General features: G+C 42.9%; 1 protein-coding gene across 1 annotated transcript in view; it reads left to right on the top strand.

Moving 5' to 3' along the window:
- The window catches only part of LOC143963333 (leucine-rich repeat serine/threonine-protein kinase 1-like), a gene marked incomplete in the record, with an annotated part of 364,270 nt that overhangs the window by 278,692 nt on the left and 64,321 nt on the right, over positions 1-21,257 (top strand). Inside the window, 3 exon segments of the mRNA XM_077472944.1 lie at positions 2,505-2,671; positions 5,645-5,842; positions 9,607-9,887. Of these exon segments, the coding sequence (XP_077329070.1) occupies positions 2,505-2,671; positions 5,645-5,842; positions 9,607-9,887 (646 nt within the window).

The following is a 21,257-nucleotide window of genomic DNA, read 5'->3' as shown; positions in this document are numbered from 1 at the left end:
AAAAGATGATGTTATGCCGAATAAAAAATAAAAACCTTACATGTCACACTTTAAAATTGTGCACACTCGTGGAATGGTGACATACTACAGTACTTAAAAATCTACATTATTATTATTCAGGATTTATATAGCGCCAGCAGTTTACGCAGCGCTTTACAATATAAAAAGGAGACAATACAGTTACAATAAAATACAAGAGGATTAAGAGGGCCCTGCTCAGAAGAGCTTACAATCTAATAGATAGGCGATGCTTTAAAAAATGTAAACAAGTTAGCAGTTTAGAGTTGGAGAAGGTCCAGCACTAGAATTATTGCTCTCGCTATAACATTTGCGGCAATAACTCACATGTGTGGTGCAAACACAGTTTACATATGTGAACCTGACCTACATATGCGTTCACTTCTGCTCACGAGCACAGAGGGGGCACTTAGACCCATTTCACACTGGGGAGCTTTTCAGGTGTTTTAGCGCTAAAAAATAGCGCCTGAAAAGCACCTCAAGCCACCCAGTGTGAAAGCCAGAGTGCTTTCACACTGGGGCGGTGCACTTGCAAAACGGGGAAAAAAATCCTGCAAGCAGCATCTTTGAGGTGGTGTGGTAGCGCCCATAAGGCCCTGCCCTTTGAAATGAATGGGCAGCGCTGCCGAAGCGCCTGCAAAGCAATTCCGCAGTGCCGCAACTCGGGCGCTATTAACCCTTTCTTCGGCCGCTAGAGGGGGTTAAAAGTGCCCCACTAGGAGCCTGAAAAGCACCGCTATAACTGCTAAAACTAGCGGTGCTTTACCACTAATGCCTGCACCGCTCCAGTCTTAAGAATTTTTTTTTTTTCGTTTATATTTTTCACTGTCCCTTTTAATTTTTTTTTTTCTATTATCACTTTTATTCCAATAAAAGAAATGTAAACATCCCTTGTGATAGAAATAAGGGATGACAGGTCCTCTTTATAGAGACATCTGGGGTCGGAAAGCATGAGATAAAAAAAAAAAGTAACAAAAAAAAAAAACTTTGATCTCATGCTTTACCCCCCCAAAAAATGTCACTGTTTACATCTGCCTAACTGGAAGTGATGTAATGATGTCACTTTCTGCCTTCTAGACCACCTTTTTTTTCAACCAGGGTGCCTTCAGGTGTCTTTAGGTTTTTCTTGGCAAAATACCTAGAAGTTACCCAAAAACTGTATACAAGTCAGTGGGTGGATCAAGCCTGCCTATTAGTTTACACAAAGCCAAATGTTAGGTGTCCTAACAACCAAACATGTCATCGGATGATAAGGAGGATGTCGGGCCCCTCTCCATCAGCAGCAGGGTCACATTAGCAAAGTGGGGGAGAGAAACCGAGGTACAAGAGAAGCATTGGAATACTAGGCAGTACCTGTGTTCAAAGGTGTATTTGCTTTGGAAGAATAAATCGCCACTAATGTTGGGTGTCCTACAAATGTGGATGTTGCTACATTATGCAAACCTATTAGCTTCATTTTTTTAAATTTGGAAAGGGGTGTCTCGTGATTGCGTGGAATTTTTAAAGGGTGCCTTGACTTTAAAAAGGTTGAGAAACACTGTCCTAGACCATAGAGACCAGTTCTATGATAACCCAGCATGGTGGAGCCTGGAGAAGAGCCGGTGGGAGGGAAGAGGTGTCAGAAACCATGAAATCAGGCTGACACAGAAGTACAGTTAAATCACACTTGTTTAATAATAAAAGTAAAAAGAACAAACGTAGTCAAAACATAGTCAAAGTTCAGTGAAAAGAATAGATAGTCAGCCAAGCCAGAAGTCAGGGTTCAAAGTAGTGGAACAGCAAGCAGGATCAGGAGCCAGAAGGGATGTCGGCAAAGCCAGTCTTTAAACAGGAGATAGTTTCTTGTGAAGTGACCAAGGCGAAGGCAGCACTCCTCTGGACTGGGCGGCTTAAGTAGGCAGGAATGACGAGCAGGATCATCAACAGCTGAGTTACTGTGGAGAGAGAGGCGGGAGCTGGCAATTAGGCGAGAGCTGACCGGCTAGCTCAGAGAAGGAAGGGCTGAGACCAGGGACTGCCCTGACAGGGGGGCGGGATTCACCCCCCCCCCCCCCCCCCCACCGTCCACAAACCCACTCTTACCACCTCTAAAAGCAGACCAGCAGCTAATCGGCCACTAGGATTGCTTTTAGATGAAAGCATCACCAGCTGAAAAAAAATAAATACCAGGGTTTATGGCAACTACAGCTATAACTCCGGTATAACCACAAGTCAGTTTACGTTGGGTGCTCCATAGGAGAGAATGAAGGGCCTGATCAGGTCTGGCTGAAAAACAGACAGCCGGACCGGATCTGACCTCTCGTGTGAAAGGGGCCTAAAAGATATAATGTGTAGAACTGAGACATCACCGAAACAAAGCCTGTGAGACTCGAGTGGGGTTAGGGAGGAAAAGGCCTGGTAACTCAAGTTAAAATTCTTCCTAAGTAACTTATGAATATATTGTTCATGAATAGTTTCATCTTGTTTATTGTAATCTTGTTTTTTAGGTTATTTCTTGATGTCCAAAACTTAGAATATTCTGAAGAAAACACTAACGTTTTAGGTCAAGGAGGCAGTGGAACGATCATTTATCGGGCTGCCTACAAGCAAAAGCCAGTAGCCTTGAAGATGTTTCAGATTAAGAAGTATCATACCTCTGCAGAGATCACCAAAGGTATTTTGTGTAATTATTGGTCTTTTTGGAAACGTCAGCTGGTTGCACTGCATGTTAATATTCAACAAGGGATGTTTATAAGGCATTTTCTTTGGCTTTGTGCAATTTCTAGTATTGATTTCGTTAGCAATGCCTATGAGATACAGCCATTTTTGTAATGCTTAAAGTAATACTAAAGTCTTCTTTTATTTTATTTTTTTATTATTTTTTTTAAATAACAAACATGTTATACTTACCTACTCTGTGCAGTGGTTTTGCAAAGAGCACCCCGGATCCTCCTCTTCTAGGATCCCCCGATAGCGCTCCTGGCCCCTCCCTCCTGTGGAGTTCCCACACAGCAAGCAGCTTGCTATGGGGGCAATCGAACTACTGCTCTGTGTGTCCATTCAGACACGGAGCCACCCCCCCTCTCTCTCCTCATTGGCTCACTGACTTTGATTGACAGCAGCTGGAGCCAATGACATTCACTGTGTGTCTCAGCCAATGAAGAGGGAGAGACCCAGGTAAGTATTAGGCCGCTTTCACACATACTGACCTTTCGTCCGCTTTTCATCCATCCGTTGACGGATGAAAAACAGACATCCCATTGAAAAGGATGACAAAGGATGATCATTCGTTTGCATCCATTTTCATCCACTTCTCTCAATGGATGAAAGCCCTATTTTTCATCCGTCAAAAAATTGGAACGGAAGAAAAACGGATGTTAGCGGAGGACATCCGCTTACATCCAATCCGCTGACAACCGTTTTTTAAACCCTTTTTTTCCCCCTTCATTAAACACACTGTATATTAGCTGATTGCTAAGGAGGAGGCCGGGAAGCCGGCCGGCGCCTCTTTAACAACTGATGAGTCATCAACTGTCAGCGGGGTTCCCTGCTGACAGTTCAATGTTAAAAAAAAAAAAAAAACGGCATGGGGCCCCTGATCCATACCAGGCCCTTCAGGTCTGGTATGGATTCGGAGGAGACCTCCCTATGCCAAAATTTGATGAAGACGGGGACACAAATAACAAAAAAAAGCCTTTGTCGTACAAAAATTTTCATACGTTATTTTTATCCTCAGTGCCGAGGCTGATTGTTCACCTGATTTTCTTAGTGTGTACTGGGCATTGAGGGCAAGGTTAGGTTCAAAGGTCAGGGTCAGTGTATTTTAGGTAGGTTTAAAAAAAAAAAAAAAAGCATTTGTTAAATTTGGTGTCTGTGTGTTTAGTAAAGATAAAAAAGCAAAATGCGCACTATTGTTTCTGGGCCTTACCACCGGTACTAACAACAATTACCATACGCATATGTGGTATCAATGAGATTGCCGTGAGGAAATGGAAATTTATTTTGGGTTGTTCCTGTTCTTGGTGGTATATCATCGAAATAGCAAGAAATCTACAGATACATTTTAAAAAATGATATTATTTTCAATATTTTGGCCCAGTTTTCCTTTGAAATTAGGAGCTATCCATTACCACTTATCCACCAAACAAATCCCAATTTGTCCTGAAAGAAACGCCGTATACTTCACCTGGATACACGGAGTAGTTGTGATGATATGTACAGTTTTACTAACACGTGTCAAAGTTACAAACCCTTGGCTGTCGGGTTTGTTTTAGGTAGGGTTGCAACCTCATATCTTTAAAACCGAACACATATTAATTACACAGGTTCTATGGCTGATTAAGGTGGTAATTAAACTCACTTGGTGCCTTATCTGCATTCAACTAGCCTCAGAACTTGTGTAATTCATATGTGTTCAGGTTTAAAGGGATGAGGTGGTAATGGTAACCAGGGCCGTTTTAAAGGCAGGGCAAAAGAGGCAGCTGCCCTGGGCCCTGTCATTGTTGTGGGGCCCAAAGCAGCTGCCTCATACTTGCCAACTATCCCAATTTAAGTTCCCTCGCCCCTTGAGGCTTTAGTCCTGTGCTGTGTCCCAATATCTCAGTGTGAAGTGCTGCTACTAATGCTGCTCAGCTCTGCCCTATTGTTGTGTACAGATGACTCACCTGCAGACCCTGTGTTTACATGTAAATTACCTGCATTCATATATAAATAGTGGCGGCCGGCGGCATTGATATGTATATCATGCCCCCCTGAGGTCATATCCACAGTAATCTCTAGCAACCAAGCAACAAGCAGAAATCATGTGCTATGACCTCTAGAAACTAACCAAAGTGTAACGTAATGCGTAATGTGTTCTGTAACCTCTAGCAACCAGTCAGTGAGCGGTAATGATACCTCTGGGAACCAATCGCAATAGCTGCCTGATCTGATTCAGTAAACTGATTTTGAGTCTAGCTGCTATTTATTGTACGTGTCAGAGTAGGTGGAGAGCAAAACTGCATGGGGGGGCCCCAAGATAAGTTTTGCCCAGGGTCCAATCAATATTAAAGATGGCCCTGATGGTAACCCTATTGTTGCCCGATACACCAAGATGTGAACGGAGCCTTAGGGGTGGAGAGCTGCGATTTGAGCGCTTTATGAGCATTTTTCTGCTCAAGTCAGGCTTTTCCATTGAAGTCCATGGGGCCAAAAACGCTTGTAATCTGCCCAAAAAGAAGCTCATGTACTTTTTTAAGCTTCAGGCAACAAAATGCTCAGATGTGAACAGGGGCTATTGAAATAAATGGGATTTTGCTTGTTGGGCAGTTTGGAGCTTCAGAGCTGATCGTTTTACAAGCTGAAAAATGCCCAGGTGTGAACGGAAGCCTTATCTTCATTGTGAAGGGGTTAATGAAGCAGACTTAAGCTGGCTGTACAGAATTCAATCGCTATATCAACGTGTGTACAACCAGCTAGCCCATACATGCAATGAAACTTGGTCAGTCTCAGCTGACCTGGCCGAATTTCGATCCATGTATGGCCGGCTTTAAGAATGTTAAGGCACCTTGCATCGAGATTATAGATGTGCCATGATTAGAGAGACTGAGATGAATTTCAGCTATCGGTTCCCTATTGTCTCTCATGCTGCTCACCTGTCTGCATACAGATACCATGTTCAAGCACATACAGGCAATAGACGCCATGAGAAACTTCTCAGATTTCCGGCAAGAAGCCAGCATGCTCCACTCTCTACAGCACCCCTGCATCGTCTCCCTGATCGGGATCAGCATCCATCCGCTCTGCTTTGCCCTGGAGCTGGCTCCTCTGGGCAGCCTCAACACTGTGCTAGCCGAGAGACACCAAGGTGACATTGTCTTTTAATCTCTGTTTAATCCTTAAAAGCAATGCAGCAGAAAAATGCTAATTGAGCAAAGCCTAACCATTGTTACTATTACTTTACTACCATGTGCACTGTTGGCTGTAATTACTTTTGCTTACTTGTAACTTCTGATTGTCTATTAATCAGCAATATTGTTATGCTGTAGGAAACCCCCCTCCCCCCCAGGGACACATTGGAGTTGATTTAGTAAAGGCAAATTGGTTGTTCACTTTGCAAGTGAATTATGGTTGCACCAATACTAGTATTGGTATCCGTGCCGATACCGAGTATTTGCACAAGTATCGGTACCTGAAACCGATACTTTCAGGCTCAGTTCTTTGAGCTGTCAGTGGGTCTTCCCAGTGTTAAAGCGGGAGTAAACCCGCTGACTTTTTTTATTTTTTTACACCTGTAAGGGAAAAGGCATAATGAGCTAGTATGCAACGCATACTAGCTCATTATGAAATGCTTACCTTAGAACGAGGCGCCGGCATCTCACTCGGTCCACGCCGAGGGAGCTGACATGTTCCGGGTATTGCGGCTCCGGCGCTGTGAGTGGCCGGAGCCACGATGTCGTCACTCCCGCGCTTGCGTGCGGGAGTTTTCTTCCCGGCAAGGTCTGGCGTCTGCCGTACTTTCAGCTGAAAATCCCCAGTGCGCCTGCGCCGCTGAAGTCAGCGGCTCATTGCAAAGGGATATTCTTTTGACCTACAGGTATGCCTTATTATAGGCTTACCTGTAGGTTAAAGTCAAATATTTGACTATACAACCGCTTAAAGAAAGTCCGGTAATTGGAGCTGTCAAAAAAAAAAAAGCAGACACAATGTTTATGAAACACTAAAATAAAAAAAGAAACATTGTTTCTTTTTGTATATTTCTGTTTCTTCATCTGTAGATCAAAGGGGTGAACAAATGTTCCTCTGTTTAACCCCTTAATAACCCTTAATTTACTCTAATCAACCTTAATTAACTCCCTATTCTCCTCAATTTAATTATTATTTCCTGCTTTTTTTTCACGTCTATTATATAAACAATAAACAATTAAAACTTTTTTTGTTTGCTTTGTTAGTGAATATTTTTACACATATATATTAACATATATTTACACATTTCACATTGAAAAAGTGCAAATTAAAAAATAAAAATACATTTATTTCATTTTGTAAATAACTTTTCAATGCTTTGTACCATTGCTGATAGCTGAAGTTAAAGCGGTTCTTCACCCTAAAGGGGAAGTTCCGCTAGTATTATCCCTCCCCCCCTCCGGTGCCACAATCGGCACCTTTCGGGGGGGAGGGGGGTGCAGTTACCTGGATAATCCAGGTAACTGCACCCACTTCCGGCCAGACCGCCGCATGGCTCCACCCACCGCCGCATGGCTCCGCCCCCCCCCCCCCGTTGTGTTCTGGGAAACACACAGTTCCCAGAGACACAGCGGGGAACCAGCGCAGCGCGACTCGCGCATGCGCAGTAGGGAACCGGGCAGTGAAGCCCTCTTGCTTCACTTCCCGATTCCCTGACAGAGGATGGCGGCGGTGGCTGCAGCGAGACGAGCGATCGTTCGTCATCTGCCGCCGACATCGCTGGAACCTGGGACAGGTAAGTGTGATATTATTAAAAGTCAGCAGCTGCAATATTAGTAGGTGCTGGCTTTTAATATTTTTTTTTTTTGTGCAGCTCCTCTTTAAAACAAACTGTTATCGGCGAGTACTAAAAAAAAAAAAAGTATCGGTACTTGTCGTAAAAAATGGTATCAGTGCATCCCTGAAGTGAATGATTAAAGTCAGCAGAGCTTCACCTCATTCACTAAGCTTTGTGATTAATCCCATTGCAAAATGTAATTTTTCTTGCAAAATTAACATCTTTTTGCATTCAATAAATCAACCTCATTATTACAAGGCACAAGGATGCATTCAAAAGGAAGTGCATATTGGGGTTGGGCGTAGGTGTTTTGTCACGCGTTTCCATGCACCGTTTTCCTGTGTTTTTGAGCTTTGGAGTTTTTTTTTTATTAGCCAATAGGAAAAATTATCATCTGTTCCATCATTTGTTGCTATGTTTTAAGATTTTTGTCATCTGCTTCCTGCTCCAAAAATGGCCAAATCTGCCCAATTCGAGCGACAAAAAAAAGGGTCCAGAACTCGTTTGAGCTTCAGGCGACTTGGAGTAGAGATGTGAACCATCTCCATAGATAATAATGGATTTTTTTTTCCCCCTCAAGCGTTTTGTAGCTTCAGGCTTCAAGCTACAAAACGCTCAGGTGTGAATGGGGCCTAAGGCTCCATGCACACTGAGGCTCAAAAAAGCTTTTTCTGGATGCCAGATTGCTGGCAGAAAACGCTGGTTGAAAAACCTGCTTTTAACAGCGTTTTATACTAGCGTTTATGAGCATTTTACAGCGTTAGCATTAATGGGCGTTTTTTATAAAAATACACAGAGGACATTCCAAAAATCCCACAATGCATTGAAAAATAGAATGCCGAACACTAATTAACGCATGTTTATGAGCGTTTAATAGCGTTTATGAGCGTTCATCAGCGTTTGCCGTTTTTTGGCGGTGAAAAACTGCACTTTGAACGCGAATTTCTGGCGTTCAGAAAAAAGCCCATAAACTCCACTGCTCATTAAAGCTAAAAAACGTCCATGTGTGCATGGACACCTAGGCTAACATAGAGTGGAGTTTATGGGCTTTTAAAAAAAAATGCCCAAACTACAATAAACTGCAGTTTATGAGCTCCAGTGTGCATGGAGCCTAAAGGAGAAGTCCAGACTGAGCTTGTTTGGCTGGGCTTCTTCTATGGGTCACAGGAGTGCAATTTGTTTTGCACTCCTGTGACCCGGTTTCAGCGGAGAGCCGTCTGAAGTCTGCTCTCTGTCGTCACAGAAATCAGTCTCAGAGAGAGCCTGAGATGGCCGCCCCATCACAGCTCAGCGCTCCAGTGACCACACGGGGGGCAGAGCGGAGAGCCGCTGACTGACAGTCAACAGCTCTCTGCTCGGGGAGCTGAGAGTACCAAACCATCGGTGGTGTTCAATCGCTTGGTTCTCGGTGTAGAGGCGCCGGGGGACAGATGCAGCATCCATCCACCTAGGTAAGGTTTGTATCTGCAAAAAATAAAATAAAAAATTTGGTCTGAAAATTTGCGTTTTCCCCTAAGATAAGTTGGCATTGGGGTTGTGTGGCACTGAAAAAAGGTCCTTCTCCCCCCCAGAGTCATCAATATGAATGCCCAATGTTTATTATTTTATTCATTTTAGGCACTTTTAAAGTTTCATCGATTTTACACAGTGCTTTACAATCGGCATCCGATAAAGCAATCACTGTCTGTCCCCAGGATAGTCATATGTTCACATAGCACCAGACATGTATGGCACCTGCTTCTCCTGAGGCTCAGGTACATCAACCCACACTGTTCCTATCTGGAAAAGGGTACAGAGAGAATGGAGCAGCCATAGGTTAGAGCTGAATATATAGAAAGAACCCGCACTCTGGAATCCGTCCAAATTCTTTATTCGATAATCAACACGTACAAAGCAACCTCTAGCATGTTTCAGCGAAGAGCCTTGTTCACAGCATAGGGTAGAGCTGGGTCTACTCTACATATACTTTACATATACTGTATGTATACCTATTGGGTGGAGGAGATGTTAGCACCCACAACCTAATGCAAAACTGTACATAGGGATCTTCAACAACTTACTAACCATTATCTGAGGTTACTCATTTCTTTTTCTTTTTCGTATTGCAGGGACATCCTCATTCATGCCTCTGGGTCACATGCTCACACAACGTGTGTCTTATCAGATTGCATCCGGCCTGTCATACCTACACAAGAAAAATGTCATATTCTGTGACTTGAAGTCTGATAATATCCTGGTCTGGTCTCTGGATGTCCGGGAGACTATCAACATCAAGCTGTCAGACTACGGCATTTCCCGATTGTCCTTCCATGAGGGGGCGCTAGGTGTGGAGGGCACCCCAGGTTACCAGGCACCTGAAATAAGACCGCGAGTTGTGTATGATGAAAAGGTTGGAACAATTCCTAATTGTATGTCTTACTGTAATCATTTACTGTTTCATTTCATCTGTTGCTTGTGATATAGGCATTTGTTACATGCAGAGATCCATCTACCGGGGTACTGAATACTGCTGTGTCTGGTAGTGCAGGCTGCCTGGACCTGCTAGATATTATATGAAGAGATGTAGACTGGGCAGTAGAGCTGCATGATTAATCGATAAAAAACCGCAACCTCCATTCACCTTCCCCACTCTCTTCCGCTGAGAGCAGGGATTCTTTCATATAAACAAGTGGAGAGATTATCTGCTCACTCAGCTGTCAAAAGAAAGCATCCCGGGCAATCTGCCAAGTTTAGAACTTGAAACATTGTAACTAAGGCTTACTTCTTGGATCAAATGGATAGAACTTCTTGTTTAAACAAATAATCTGGCCAGTCTGCCAAGCTTTCAACCAGTGTAAATGCAAGAAGTTTAAATCTTTTTCTGACACTTCTCTCTTAAGTTAAAATCAATATTTTTTGCTAGAAAATTACTTGGAACCCCCAAACATATTTATATATATATATATATATATATATATATATATATATATATATATATATATATATATATATATATATATATATATATATATATATATATATAGGGCCTCTGATATTATATATATATAATATATATATATATATATATATATATATATAAAATCAGAGGCCCTAGGGAATAAAATGGCAATTGCTGCAATATATTATGTCACACTGTATTTGCCCAGCAGTCTTTCAAATGCAATTTTTTGAGAAAAAATACACTTCAATAAATAAAAAAAATTAAACAGTAAAGTTAACACAATATTTATTTTTTTACTGTGAAATATGATACGCCACGAGAACCGTGATCTATCTTCTAGGCAAAAAAAATCTCATTCTCATTTTAGCCAGAATCGTGCAGCTCTACTGGGCAGACATTTTCAGTTTTATATTACGTTATGCATAAGACACACATGTTTAAGACTATATACATTTTAGAGAGAGATATATATATATATATATAATATTTTTTTTTTCTAACAGAATAGGTACAAGTACTCCCCCCCCCCCCCCCCCCACTTCTGAGTCACCCATTTTCGCCGCCCCGTACTCGCCGCTGAGCACCGTCCCTTAGTTCCACCCCCTATCCACCTCCCAGTATCGCCCCTTTTTCAAAAATACAGAACCAAGTATCATTTTATGGTGCTACGCAATTTGTATAAAAATTTGTTAATGATAGCAAGGAAATTTGTAAAAAAGTAGATTCCCCCAGCAAAAATAGTAGATCCCTCCCAGCAACAATAGACTCTCCAGCATACATTCTGTCCCGAAACTGCACTCCCGCTGAAAAAAAAGGAGATTATATATATATATACACCCCACTTTTAAGCACACAATGAGGTTTATTTACTAAAGCTGGAAAGTGCAAAATCAGGCTCACTTCTGCATAGAAACCAATGAGCTTCTAACCCCAGCTGGTTCGTTTAAGCTTTGGTAATAAAACCTGGAAGCTCATTGGTTTCTATGCAGAAGTGAGCCTGATTTTGCACTTTCCAGCTTCAGTAAATAAACCCCAATGTGTACTTACAATATATCAGTTAGACATACAATATATATATATATATATTTAGACCCCTTTCACACTGAGGCAGTTTTCATGCATTTTAGCGCTAGAAATGGCACCTGTAATGTACCTGAAACCTGTCTCCCATTCATTCCAGTGTCACTTTTCAAACTGGGGCGGTGTGCTTGTGGGACATTAGGAAAAGTCCTGCAAGCAGCATCTTTGGGACGGTTTTGCGAGTGCTGTATTTAGTGCTCCCAAAACTCCCTGCCCATTGAAATTAAGGAAAAGCGATTCGGAAACGCTGCAAATTGGGCGCTTTTAACCCCTTCTTTGGGGTTAAAAGCGCCCCGCTAGCGGACAAAAAGCGCCACTAAAACGAACTGCGATTTAGCGCTAACACGACCACGGCCCCAGTGTGAATGGGGTCTTGTGTGTGTGTGTATGTATATGTGTGTGTATATATATATATATATATATATATATATATATATATATATATATATATATAATTTTTAATAATTACCTACAATAAATGAGAAGTGTCCCTTGTGCTGATTGTTGCTGTGTTCCCTGAAACCTTCATTCTCTTGTTCCGCCCCCCAATATCTTGAAGCTGTGATCTTCCAGTGCTGCGGGAATTAATACAAGTGGCTAGACCGGTCACACGCACTTGTCAAAAATGCTGACTGTGCCTGCCCTTTCCACTCCCCCTACTCCAGTCATAGAAGCTGTACTATCCGTTCCCACAATGGAAAGCGCCTCTATGAATAGAGGAGGAGGATGGCCTTTCATTTATCTCCATTCAATGCTTTTCATTGCAGGAAGCGAAAGTACAGTTTTTATGAATGGAGTCGGAGGGCAGAAAGGACAGGTATACTTGGCACTGCTCATTTTAAATCCTTTTTAAGTATACAGCTGTCACTGCCTGAAATTGCATGTAGTTTGGAAATGTCTTGCCAATAGCAGTATTATTCCTATAGCTAGCAATGAAATGTGCTCTATGAATGGAGGAGGAGGATGATTCATTCATCCCGCTCGTCTTCCATTTATAGAACGCTTTGATTGCTGGAAGCTAAAGTACAGCTTCTATGAATGGAGGGGGGGCAGAAAGAGCGGGCATATTCAGCACTTTAGATGAGTGCCTATGAAGGTCCAGTCACTCATAATAACTCCCGCAGAAGATCACAGCTGGGGGGGTCCAGGGGACGGAAGATGGAAGATTTCAAGGAACAGAGCAGCCACCAGAACATGTAAAACTTTGTGATTCCTGTACTTTTACTGGTGCTGGCTGAAAAAAAAAAAATCAGTAAACTTCAACTTCAAAGAGGAGCTCCATCCAAAAGGGGAAGCTCTGCTTTTCTGCCCCCCGTGTCACATTTGGCACCTTTTGGGGTGAGCGTGTACCTGGTTTTGACAGGTACCCACCCCCGTTTCTGGCTAAATTTGCCCCAGCCCTCCTCCTCCTCCCCCGCAGCCGACCCAACCAATTAGAGAGCACAGCTCTCTTTGCGCATGTGCAGTAGAGAGCCAGCTGTGAAGCCGCAAGGCTTCACTGCCAGTTTCCCTTAGTGGCGATGGCGGAGGCAGCAGCTGAAAGCTGATAGAAAAATCTGCTTGGGTGAGGACACCGCTGGATCCCCGGTAATATTTCCAGTATTTGTAGCTTCAGACTTTTCACTTTTTCTGCAGGAACCCGGAGCGCCTCTTTAAGTCTACAGAAGTCAGTGCCTGAAATTGCTATTATTTGGAAATGTCTCTCGCCAATTGCCTCATTATTTTTATAGCCAGCAATCCCTGCAGAGCAGAAAGGCAAACATTCTTCACTGTATAAAGACTGCTGATTTTATCAGCTCTAGAATCCAATTGCAAATATTTGATGGAAGAGCTGCAATGATTTGACTGTAATGATATGGATTAGAGCACTTAACTAAATAAACAGAACTGCAAACTGAATCGAAAACGGCACCGTAGATTGGAAAGGTAGAGTTTTATCCTATGTGTCCATTACATTTACCCTTGCATCTTAAAATCAATTCAGGCCCTTATCATTTTAAACCCTATTATATGATTCTTTATCTGCATTGTCGTCTGTAGGCAAACCAAACACAAAAACATCTTTAAGTATTTCCACTTTTGCAGTCAAATTGCAATAACACATACTTTATATTTGTTACGTGTTCCTATTAACATAGCATAACGTTCAAAAAAATATATAGAAATTGCTGGTTATCTTTTTTCTTTTTAAGTGCTTTTTACTTGCTTAACCACTTACCGTAAGCCCCGGACCATTTTGCATGCCAAAGACCAGAGCACTTTTTGCGGTTCGGCACTGCGTCGCTTTAACTGACAATTGCATGGTCGTGCACCGTGGCTCCCACACAAAGTTGATTTCCTTTTTTTCCCCACAAATAGAGCTTTCTGTTGGTGGTATTTTATCATCTCTGCGGTTTTTATTTTTTGCGCTATAAACAAAAAAAGAGAGCGAAAATTTAGAAAAAAAACGCATTCTTTTTTACATTTTGCTATAGTAAATATCCCCCAAAAATATATTTAAAAAAAAAACATTGTTTTCCCTCAGTTTAGGCCGATACGTATTCTTCTACATATTTTTGGCAAAAAAATCGCAATAAGCGATTATTGATTGGTTTGCGCAAAAGTTATAGCATTTGCAAAATAGGGGATAGTTTTACGGCATTTTTATTAAAGCGGGAGTTCTGCCGTTTTTTGTTTTTAAAAGTCAGCAGCTACAAATACTGCAGCTGCTGACTTTTAAAATAAGGACACTTACCCGCCCAGCGCGCCCGCAATGTCGGCACCCGAAGCCGTTCTCTCGATTGGCTCTCGGGTGTTGCTGCCGCCATCTTCGGTATGGGAATCAGGAAGTGAAGCCTTGCGGCTTCACTTCCCGGTTCCCTACTGCGCATTCACGAGTCGCACTGCACAATAAGGATGGTCCCTACTGTCTCTGGGATCCGTGTGTTTCCCAGCAGACAGCGGGGGCCCCGCAGGAAGTGGCGTAAATACCTGCAGAATCTGCAGCTATCTATGCCCGGAAGTGGGTGCAGATACCTGTATTATACAGGTATCTGCACCCCCCTCCCCCCTGAAAGGTGCCAATTGTGGCACCGGAGGGGGGGAGGGTTCCAATGAGCGGAAGTTCCACTTTAGGGTGGAGCTCCGCTTTAATATATATGTTTTTTTTTTTTACTAGTAATGGCGGCGGTCAGTGATTTTTATCGTGACACATCAGACATTTTTGACACATTTTTGGGACCATTGTCATTTATACAGCAATCAGTGCTATACAAATGCACTGATTACTGTGTAAATGACACTATTATGATAAAAATTCAAGTATATATACCATAGTTTGTTAAAACTATAACTTTCACGCAAACATATCAATATACACTTACTCAGATTCTTTATCAAAAACATGTAGCATGTTTTTTTTTTTTTTCTATTGGATATGTTTTATAGCAAAAATTAAAAAATATTACTGTATTTATCGGCATATAGCACGCACCTTCATTTTAGGAGGGAAGTTTCAGGGAAAAAAACGTAACTTTAAATAAAGAACTTTGAAGCAAAATAAGGGTCAGTGCCCATCTGCAGCCTCACCATTGCCCATCTGCAGCCTCACCATTGCCCATCTGCAGCCTCACCATTGCCCATCTGCAACCTGATCAATGCCCATCTGCAACCTTACCATTGCCATGAATGCAGCCTGATCAATGCCCATCTGCAGCCTCACAATTGCCCATCAATGCAGCTTGATCAATGCCCATCTGCAGCCTCACCATTGCCATGAATGCAGCCTGATCAGTGCCCATCTGCAGTCTCACCTCAGATTACTGCTGCCTCGGAGGGGACAGGGAGGGGGGCGGGACAAGCGCCGTCAGATTACATACAGCGAGAATCTCCTGTTTACTCGGTGGCCTCTTTAATACAAAGTCCCGCCTCCTGGACCGGCTTCTATGATAGACAGAACACTGGTCCAATGCCAGCCCAGGAGATAAACGGGAGATCCTCGCTGTATGTAATCTGATGGCTCTCGTCCCACCCCCCCCCTTCCTGTTCCCTCCTAGGCAGCCCAAATTTCAGTATCGGTGTATAACACGCACACACTATTTGTTCCCGTTTTTCAGGGTGAAAAAGTGCGTGTTATACGCTAATAGTTTTTGTTTCCTAAATTTTCGGTCTTTTTTCGTTTTATATCTCAAAAAATAACTCAATGGTGTTCAAATACCACAAAAAGAAAAAAAAATGATATAAATTGTGTTTGTGTACACCATTGCAATTACCATCTAAAGCAATGCAGTGCTAAATAGGAAAAAAAAAATAGCGGTGATTAAACATCGTATATAACATTCACCAGCAGTGAAAAAATAAACAGCACATTTCAGATTATTGGACACATTCAACCTTTTTGTATGATAACAGAAATGCTAATAAGTCTTAATTTAGATGCTGCAGAATGTCCATGTCGGCTCTTTTTCTTTGTTCATCTCTAATACAAAATGACATATAAAATTGCCCCTTTAATGGCGGCTGTCTTATAAAACAATAGATGGCTTGTATTCGCTAATTAGCTGTCAGGATGTTACATTTGTTTTGTCTTTTGCTTCTGAAAGGACCAAATTCATGGTCGAAAAAACTGAACTTTGACAAGGTCAAATATTTCCTGAAGACACCCCGCTGTGATCCTTTACACACTGAATAGTTCTGTTGGTTTCAAATATCCAGTTTATTACTCTGAACTTGTGCACCCCCCTGTAGTAATCTGACCCGGTTAGTATTTGTTTAAGGTGCCCAGTAGCTCCTCAGATTCAGTGTTCCCTGTTTTGAGGGAATTTTGTTAACCCCTTCAGCCCCAGAAGGATTTACCCCCTTCCTGACCCGGCCATTTTTTTTTTTTTACAATACGGCATTGCGTCTCTTTAACTGACAAATGCGCGGTCGTGTGGCATATACAATAAAAGTATATCGTTTATATAGTTTGCACAAAAGTTATTGGGTCTACAAAATAGGGGATAGATTTATTGCGTTTTTATTAATATTATTATTTTTTTTTTTATTAGTAATGGTGGTGATCAGTGATTTTTAGTGGGACTGCGACATTGCGGCGGACAGATCAGACTGACATTTTTAACACTTTTTTGGGAACCAGCGACATTATTACAGTAATCGCTGCTCAAAATATGTACTGATACTGTTCTAATGACACTGGCAGGGAAGGGGTTAACATCAGGGGTGATCAAGGGGTTAAATGTGTTCTCTGCAGGTGTTTTCGAACTGTATAGGGGACTGTGTGCCTGGGAAAATGCACAGATCCATCTTCCTGCTTAGCAGAGAGACAGGATCGGTGTGATCTCCCCTGTCAGACCAGAGATCTGCCTTGTGGTAAGAAGCATTCTTCCCACTGATCACCAATGTAAGGAGCATTCTTCCCACTGATCACCAATGTAAGGAGCATTCTACCCACTGACCACCAATGTAAGGAGCATTCTTCCCACTGACCACCAATGTAAGGAGCATTCTTCCCACTGACCACCAATGTAAGGAGCATTCTACCCACTGACCACCAATGTAAGGAGCATTCTTCCCACTGACCACCAATGTAAGGAGCATTCTTCCCACTGATCACCAATGTAAGGAGCATTCTTCCCACTGACCACCAATGTAAGGAGCATTCTTCCCACTGATCACCAATGTAAGGAGCATTCTTCCCACTGACCACCAATGTAAGGAGCATTCTTCTCACTGATCACCAATGTAAGGAACATTCTTCCCACTGATCACCAATGTAAGGAGCATTCTTCCCACTGACCACCAATGTAAGGAGCATTCTTCCCACTGACCACCAATGTAAGGAGCATTCTTCCCACTGATCACCAATGTAAGGAACATTCTTCCCACTGATCGCCAATGTAAGGAACATTCTTCTCACTGATCACCAATGTAAGGAACATTCTTCCCACTGATCACCAATGTAAGGAACATTCTTCTCACTGATCACCAATGTAAGGAACATTCTTCCCACTGATCACCAATGTAAGGGACATTCTTCTCACTGATCACCAATGTAAGGAACATTCTTCTCACTGATCACCAATGTAAGGAGCATTCTTCTCACTGATCACCAATGTAAGGAACATTCTTCCCACTGATCACCAATGTAAGGAGCATTCTTCTCACTGATCACCAATGTAAGGAACATTCTTCTCACTGATCACCAATGTAAGGAGAATTCTTCTCACTGATCACCAATGTAAGGAACATTCTTCCCACTGATCACCAATGTAAGGAGCATTCTTCTCACTGATCACCAATGTAAGGAGCATTCTTCTCACTGATCACCAATGTAAGGAACATTCTTCCCACTGATCACCAATGTAAGGAACATTCTTCTCACTGATCACCAATGTAAGGAGCATTCTTCTCACTGATCACCAATGTAAGGAACATTCTTCCCACTGATCACCAATGTAAGGAACATTCTTCTCACTGATCACCAATGTAAGGAGCATTCTTCTCACTGATCACCAATGTAAGGAACATTCTTCCCACTGATCACCAATGTAAGGAACATTCTTCTCACTGATCACCAATGTAAGGAACATTCTTCCCACTGGTCACCAATGTAAGGAACATTCTTCCCACTGATCACCAATGTAAGGAGCATTCTTCTCACTGATCACCAATGTAAGGAACATTCTTCCCACTGGTCACCAATGTAAGGAACATTCTTCCCACTGATCACCAATGTAAGGAGCATTCTTCTCACTGATCACCAATGTAAGGAACATTCTTCTCACTGATCACCAATGTAAGGAACATTCTTCTCACTGATCACCAATGTAAGGAACATTCTTCTCACTGATCACCAATGTAAGGAACATTCTTCCCAATTTTTCTTTATTAAAAGTCTTGCAATCATTAAGCATAAAATCACAATATATAAATATACATAAATATATACATATTTACATAAATTAAAATAAATATAGCAAAACTGCTCTCAAACCAAAAAAAGAAAATACTTTACAGCAATAACATAAATCCTATTACGACTCACACCATTACACCAGACATCAAACTTGTGAGGTTAAGAAACAAACCTGTACCCATTATGCATGCAGCCCTTCTTCAAAAAGAAGATACTAACCAACAAAAGCTAAGGGAGTGAAAGAACCAGAAAAAGAAAAGAGCTCCTCACCCAGAGATGGGCAGTTCACCAAAGGCAGGTCTGATATTCCTCCACGCCCTTATCCAGACTGCCCGAGGCTCCCTGCCCTTCTCAAGACCCCGAATTTTCCCAACCTCACCCAGAATATCGTGCACCACCACCTCAACAGAGAGGACTTTCTTCCGCAGGGTAATCTGGCACCGTGCATTCCATGTGAAGTAACGGACAACTATACTAACTAAAAACAGTGTATCCAAATCAAAATCCCAGTGAGTCGGAAATGCCCCATACACCCACTCCGCATAACTCATGCGATAGAAAAAGGGGATGCCTAGAGCCCTCCCCACCTTTTTATACACCTCTATGTTAAAGGGACACTGGAGCAAAAAGTGGTCCATAGACTCCACTTTACCAACACACTCCGCTCTAGGACAATCCCGATCATCCACAGGGCGATGCTTCAAGTTCCCTCTCACATAGAGCCTTCCATGGAAGGCGAGCCAGGCTTGATCCCTAAACTTCAAGGGGATTCTTTCTAAATTGATTAAACGCAACCCTTCCCTCATTACAGAGCCTGGGCAATCCCTTAAGGCCAGTGACACACTGAAAGCAGAGCCCAAAATCCTCTTCTCCAGAAGCTTCCTGGGGAGGGACTTGATATCCTCCACTGTCACCTGCCACTGCCGAAGTATTTTCAGACACGGGGCAACATAAGCCGGGAGCTTGCCATGTCGGACTCTCAGACTTTTCACTGGCCCGCCATCTTCCCAGGATCGCAGAAAAGGCCTAAAACAAGATTGAAAAATACCCACCCATCCCGGCGGGTTCTCTGCTAGCATGTTACCAAGATTGTACTTTAAAAACAGCAGAGAAAAGAAAACTATTGGGTTGACCATTCCTAGGCCACCCTCCCGCCTAGACAGGTAAGTTACATTGCGTTTGATCAGGTTCAGCCTACTTCCCCATAACAGTTGGAAAAAGCAGCTGTACACCCTTGCATAGAGAGATACTGGCAAGATACAGACGAAGCTGACATATAAAAAAATTGGGACCAGGTACGTTTTGATCAAGTCAACCCTCTCCCTCAATGAAAGCTTCCATTTCTTCCAACTTGCTACTTTGGCATTGGCACACACCAACCTGCCTTCCCAATTTCGATGACCATAGTCACCAGGACCAAATTTGATGCCCAACACTTTAATTTCCTGCTGGGGCTCTGGGAAGGCATCCGGAAGTTCGAAGCTTTCCCCTTCCTCACCCATCCAGAAAACTTCACTCTTTTCATGGTTGACTTTAGAACCAGAAGCCTCCGTGTACTGCTCTATCATAGAGACCACCTCCTGCGCCTCCTCCGTTCCAGAGACAATAACAGACACATCATCGGCATAGGCCACGACCTTCAAAGGTGGCACACCAGCAATGCCCAAAGGCACCCCGCACAAAGATCCACTCTCTAGCCTTCTTATGAAGGGGTCGATTGCGAATACATATAACAGGGGGCTCAGAGGACATCCCTGGCGCCCACCAGAGCCAACCTCAAAAGGCCGTCCAACCCAACCATTAACCAGTGGGAAGCTCTCAGCCCCTTTATATAATGTCTTCAGCCAATCTATAAACCTCCCCTGCAGGCCGGATCTAGCAAGTAGCAAATACAGGTACTCGTGATTGACTCTATCAAAAGCCTTCGCCTGATCCAATGCCAGCAAGTACTTTCTCCATCCAGCAGCCCTGCATCGCTCCAAAGCCTCCCGGACAGCTAAAACCGCTGAAAAGGCACTTCTACCTTGGACCGAGCAGTGCTGATGACTGGACAACAAATCGCCTGCCACTGACGACAAGCGCCAAAAAAGAATCTTCGCCAAGATCTTTCTATCAACATTGAGAAGACTGATGGGGCGCCAGTTCTCAATCATTGAGGGGTCTTTACCTTTTGACAGAAGAATCACAGCGGATTGCCTCATGGAGGGAGGGAGCGAACCCTCTTCTAGACAGCTGTTATAAACCTCCGCTAAAAAGGGAGCCAGAATGGACTTAAAACACTTGTAGAATTCAGCTGTCAACCCATCTGGCCCAGGCGATTTTTTGGTAGCCAGCTTCTCTATAGCATGAACTACCTCATCCACTGAAATTGGTTCTGTCAAATCCATCAAAGGCAATGTACCATTTCCCAATCCTGGAGTAGAATCCAGAAAGCTTTCCATCTTGTCCCGACAAAGGTCCTTTCTTCCCAGAAGGTCTGCATAATATGATCTGAAGATCTCCAGGATCCCTGATCTGGACTTCACCAGGGAACCCGTACTATCCCTCAGGCCTATGACCGTCTTAACTGCTATGCCTTGCTTACAGTTCTGGTAAGGATCAGGCGAGTGATATTTTCCATAATCCCTCTCCAGAACCAAGGAGGCATGCCGGTCGTATTGACACTTTCTAAGAAGAAACTTCACCTCAGAGATCTCCCCTGGATCTCCTCTATACGAGACAAGACGATCAAGCTTCCTCCGCAAATGCTGGTAGGCAATGTACATACCAAGCTGCTTCTTCTTACTTATGGCCTTGAAAAGTCCAATCGCCCTTTGTTTCACAAGCTCCCACCACTCTGACTT

This window comes from Lithobates pipiens, unplaced genomic scaffold (assembly GCF_037356315.1).
Source record: "Lithobates pipiens isolate NorthernLeopardFrog02 unplaced genomic scaffold, aLitPip1_a1.2 Scaffold_8, whole genome shotgun sequence".
In the NCBI taxonomy this organism is placed as follows: Eukaryota; Metazoa; Chordata; class Amphibia; order Anura; family Ranidae; genus Lithobates; species Lithobates pipiens.
Note: the sequence above shows the minus strand (reverse complement) of the source record. Positions and strands in the feature narration are given on the sequence as shown.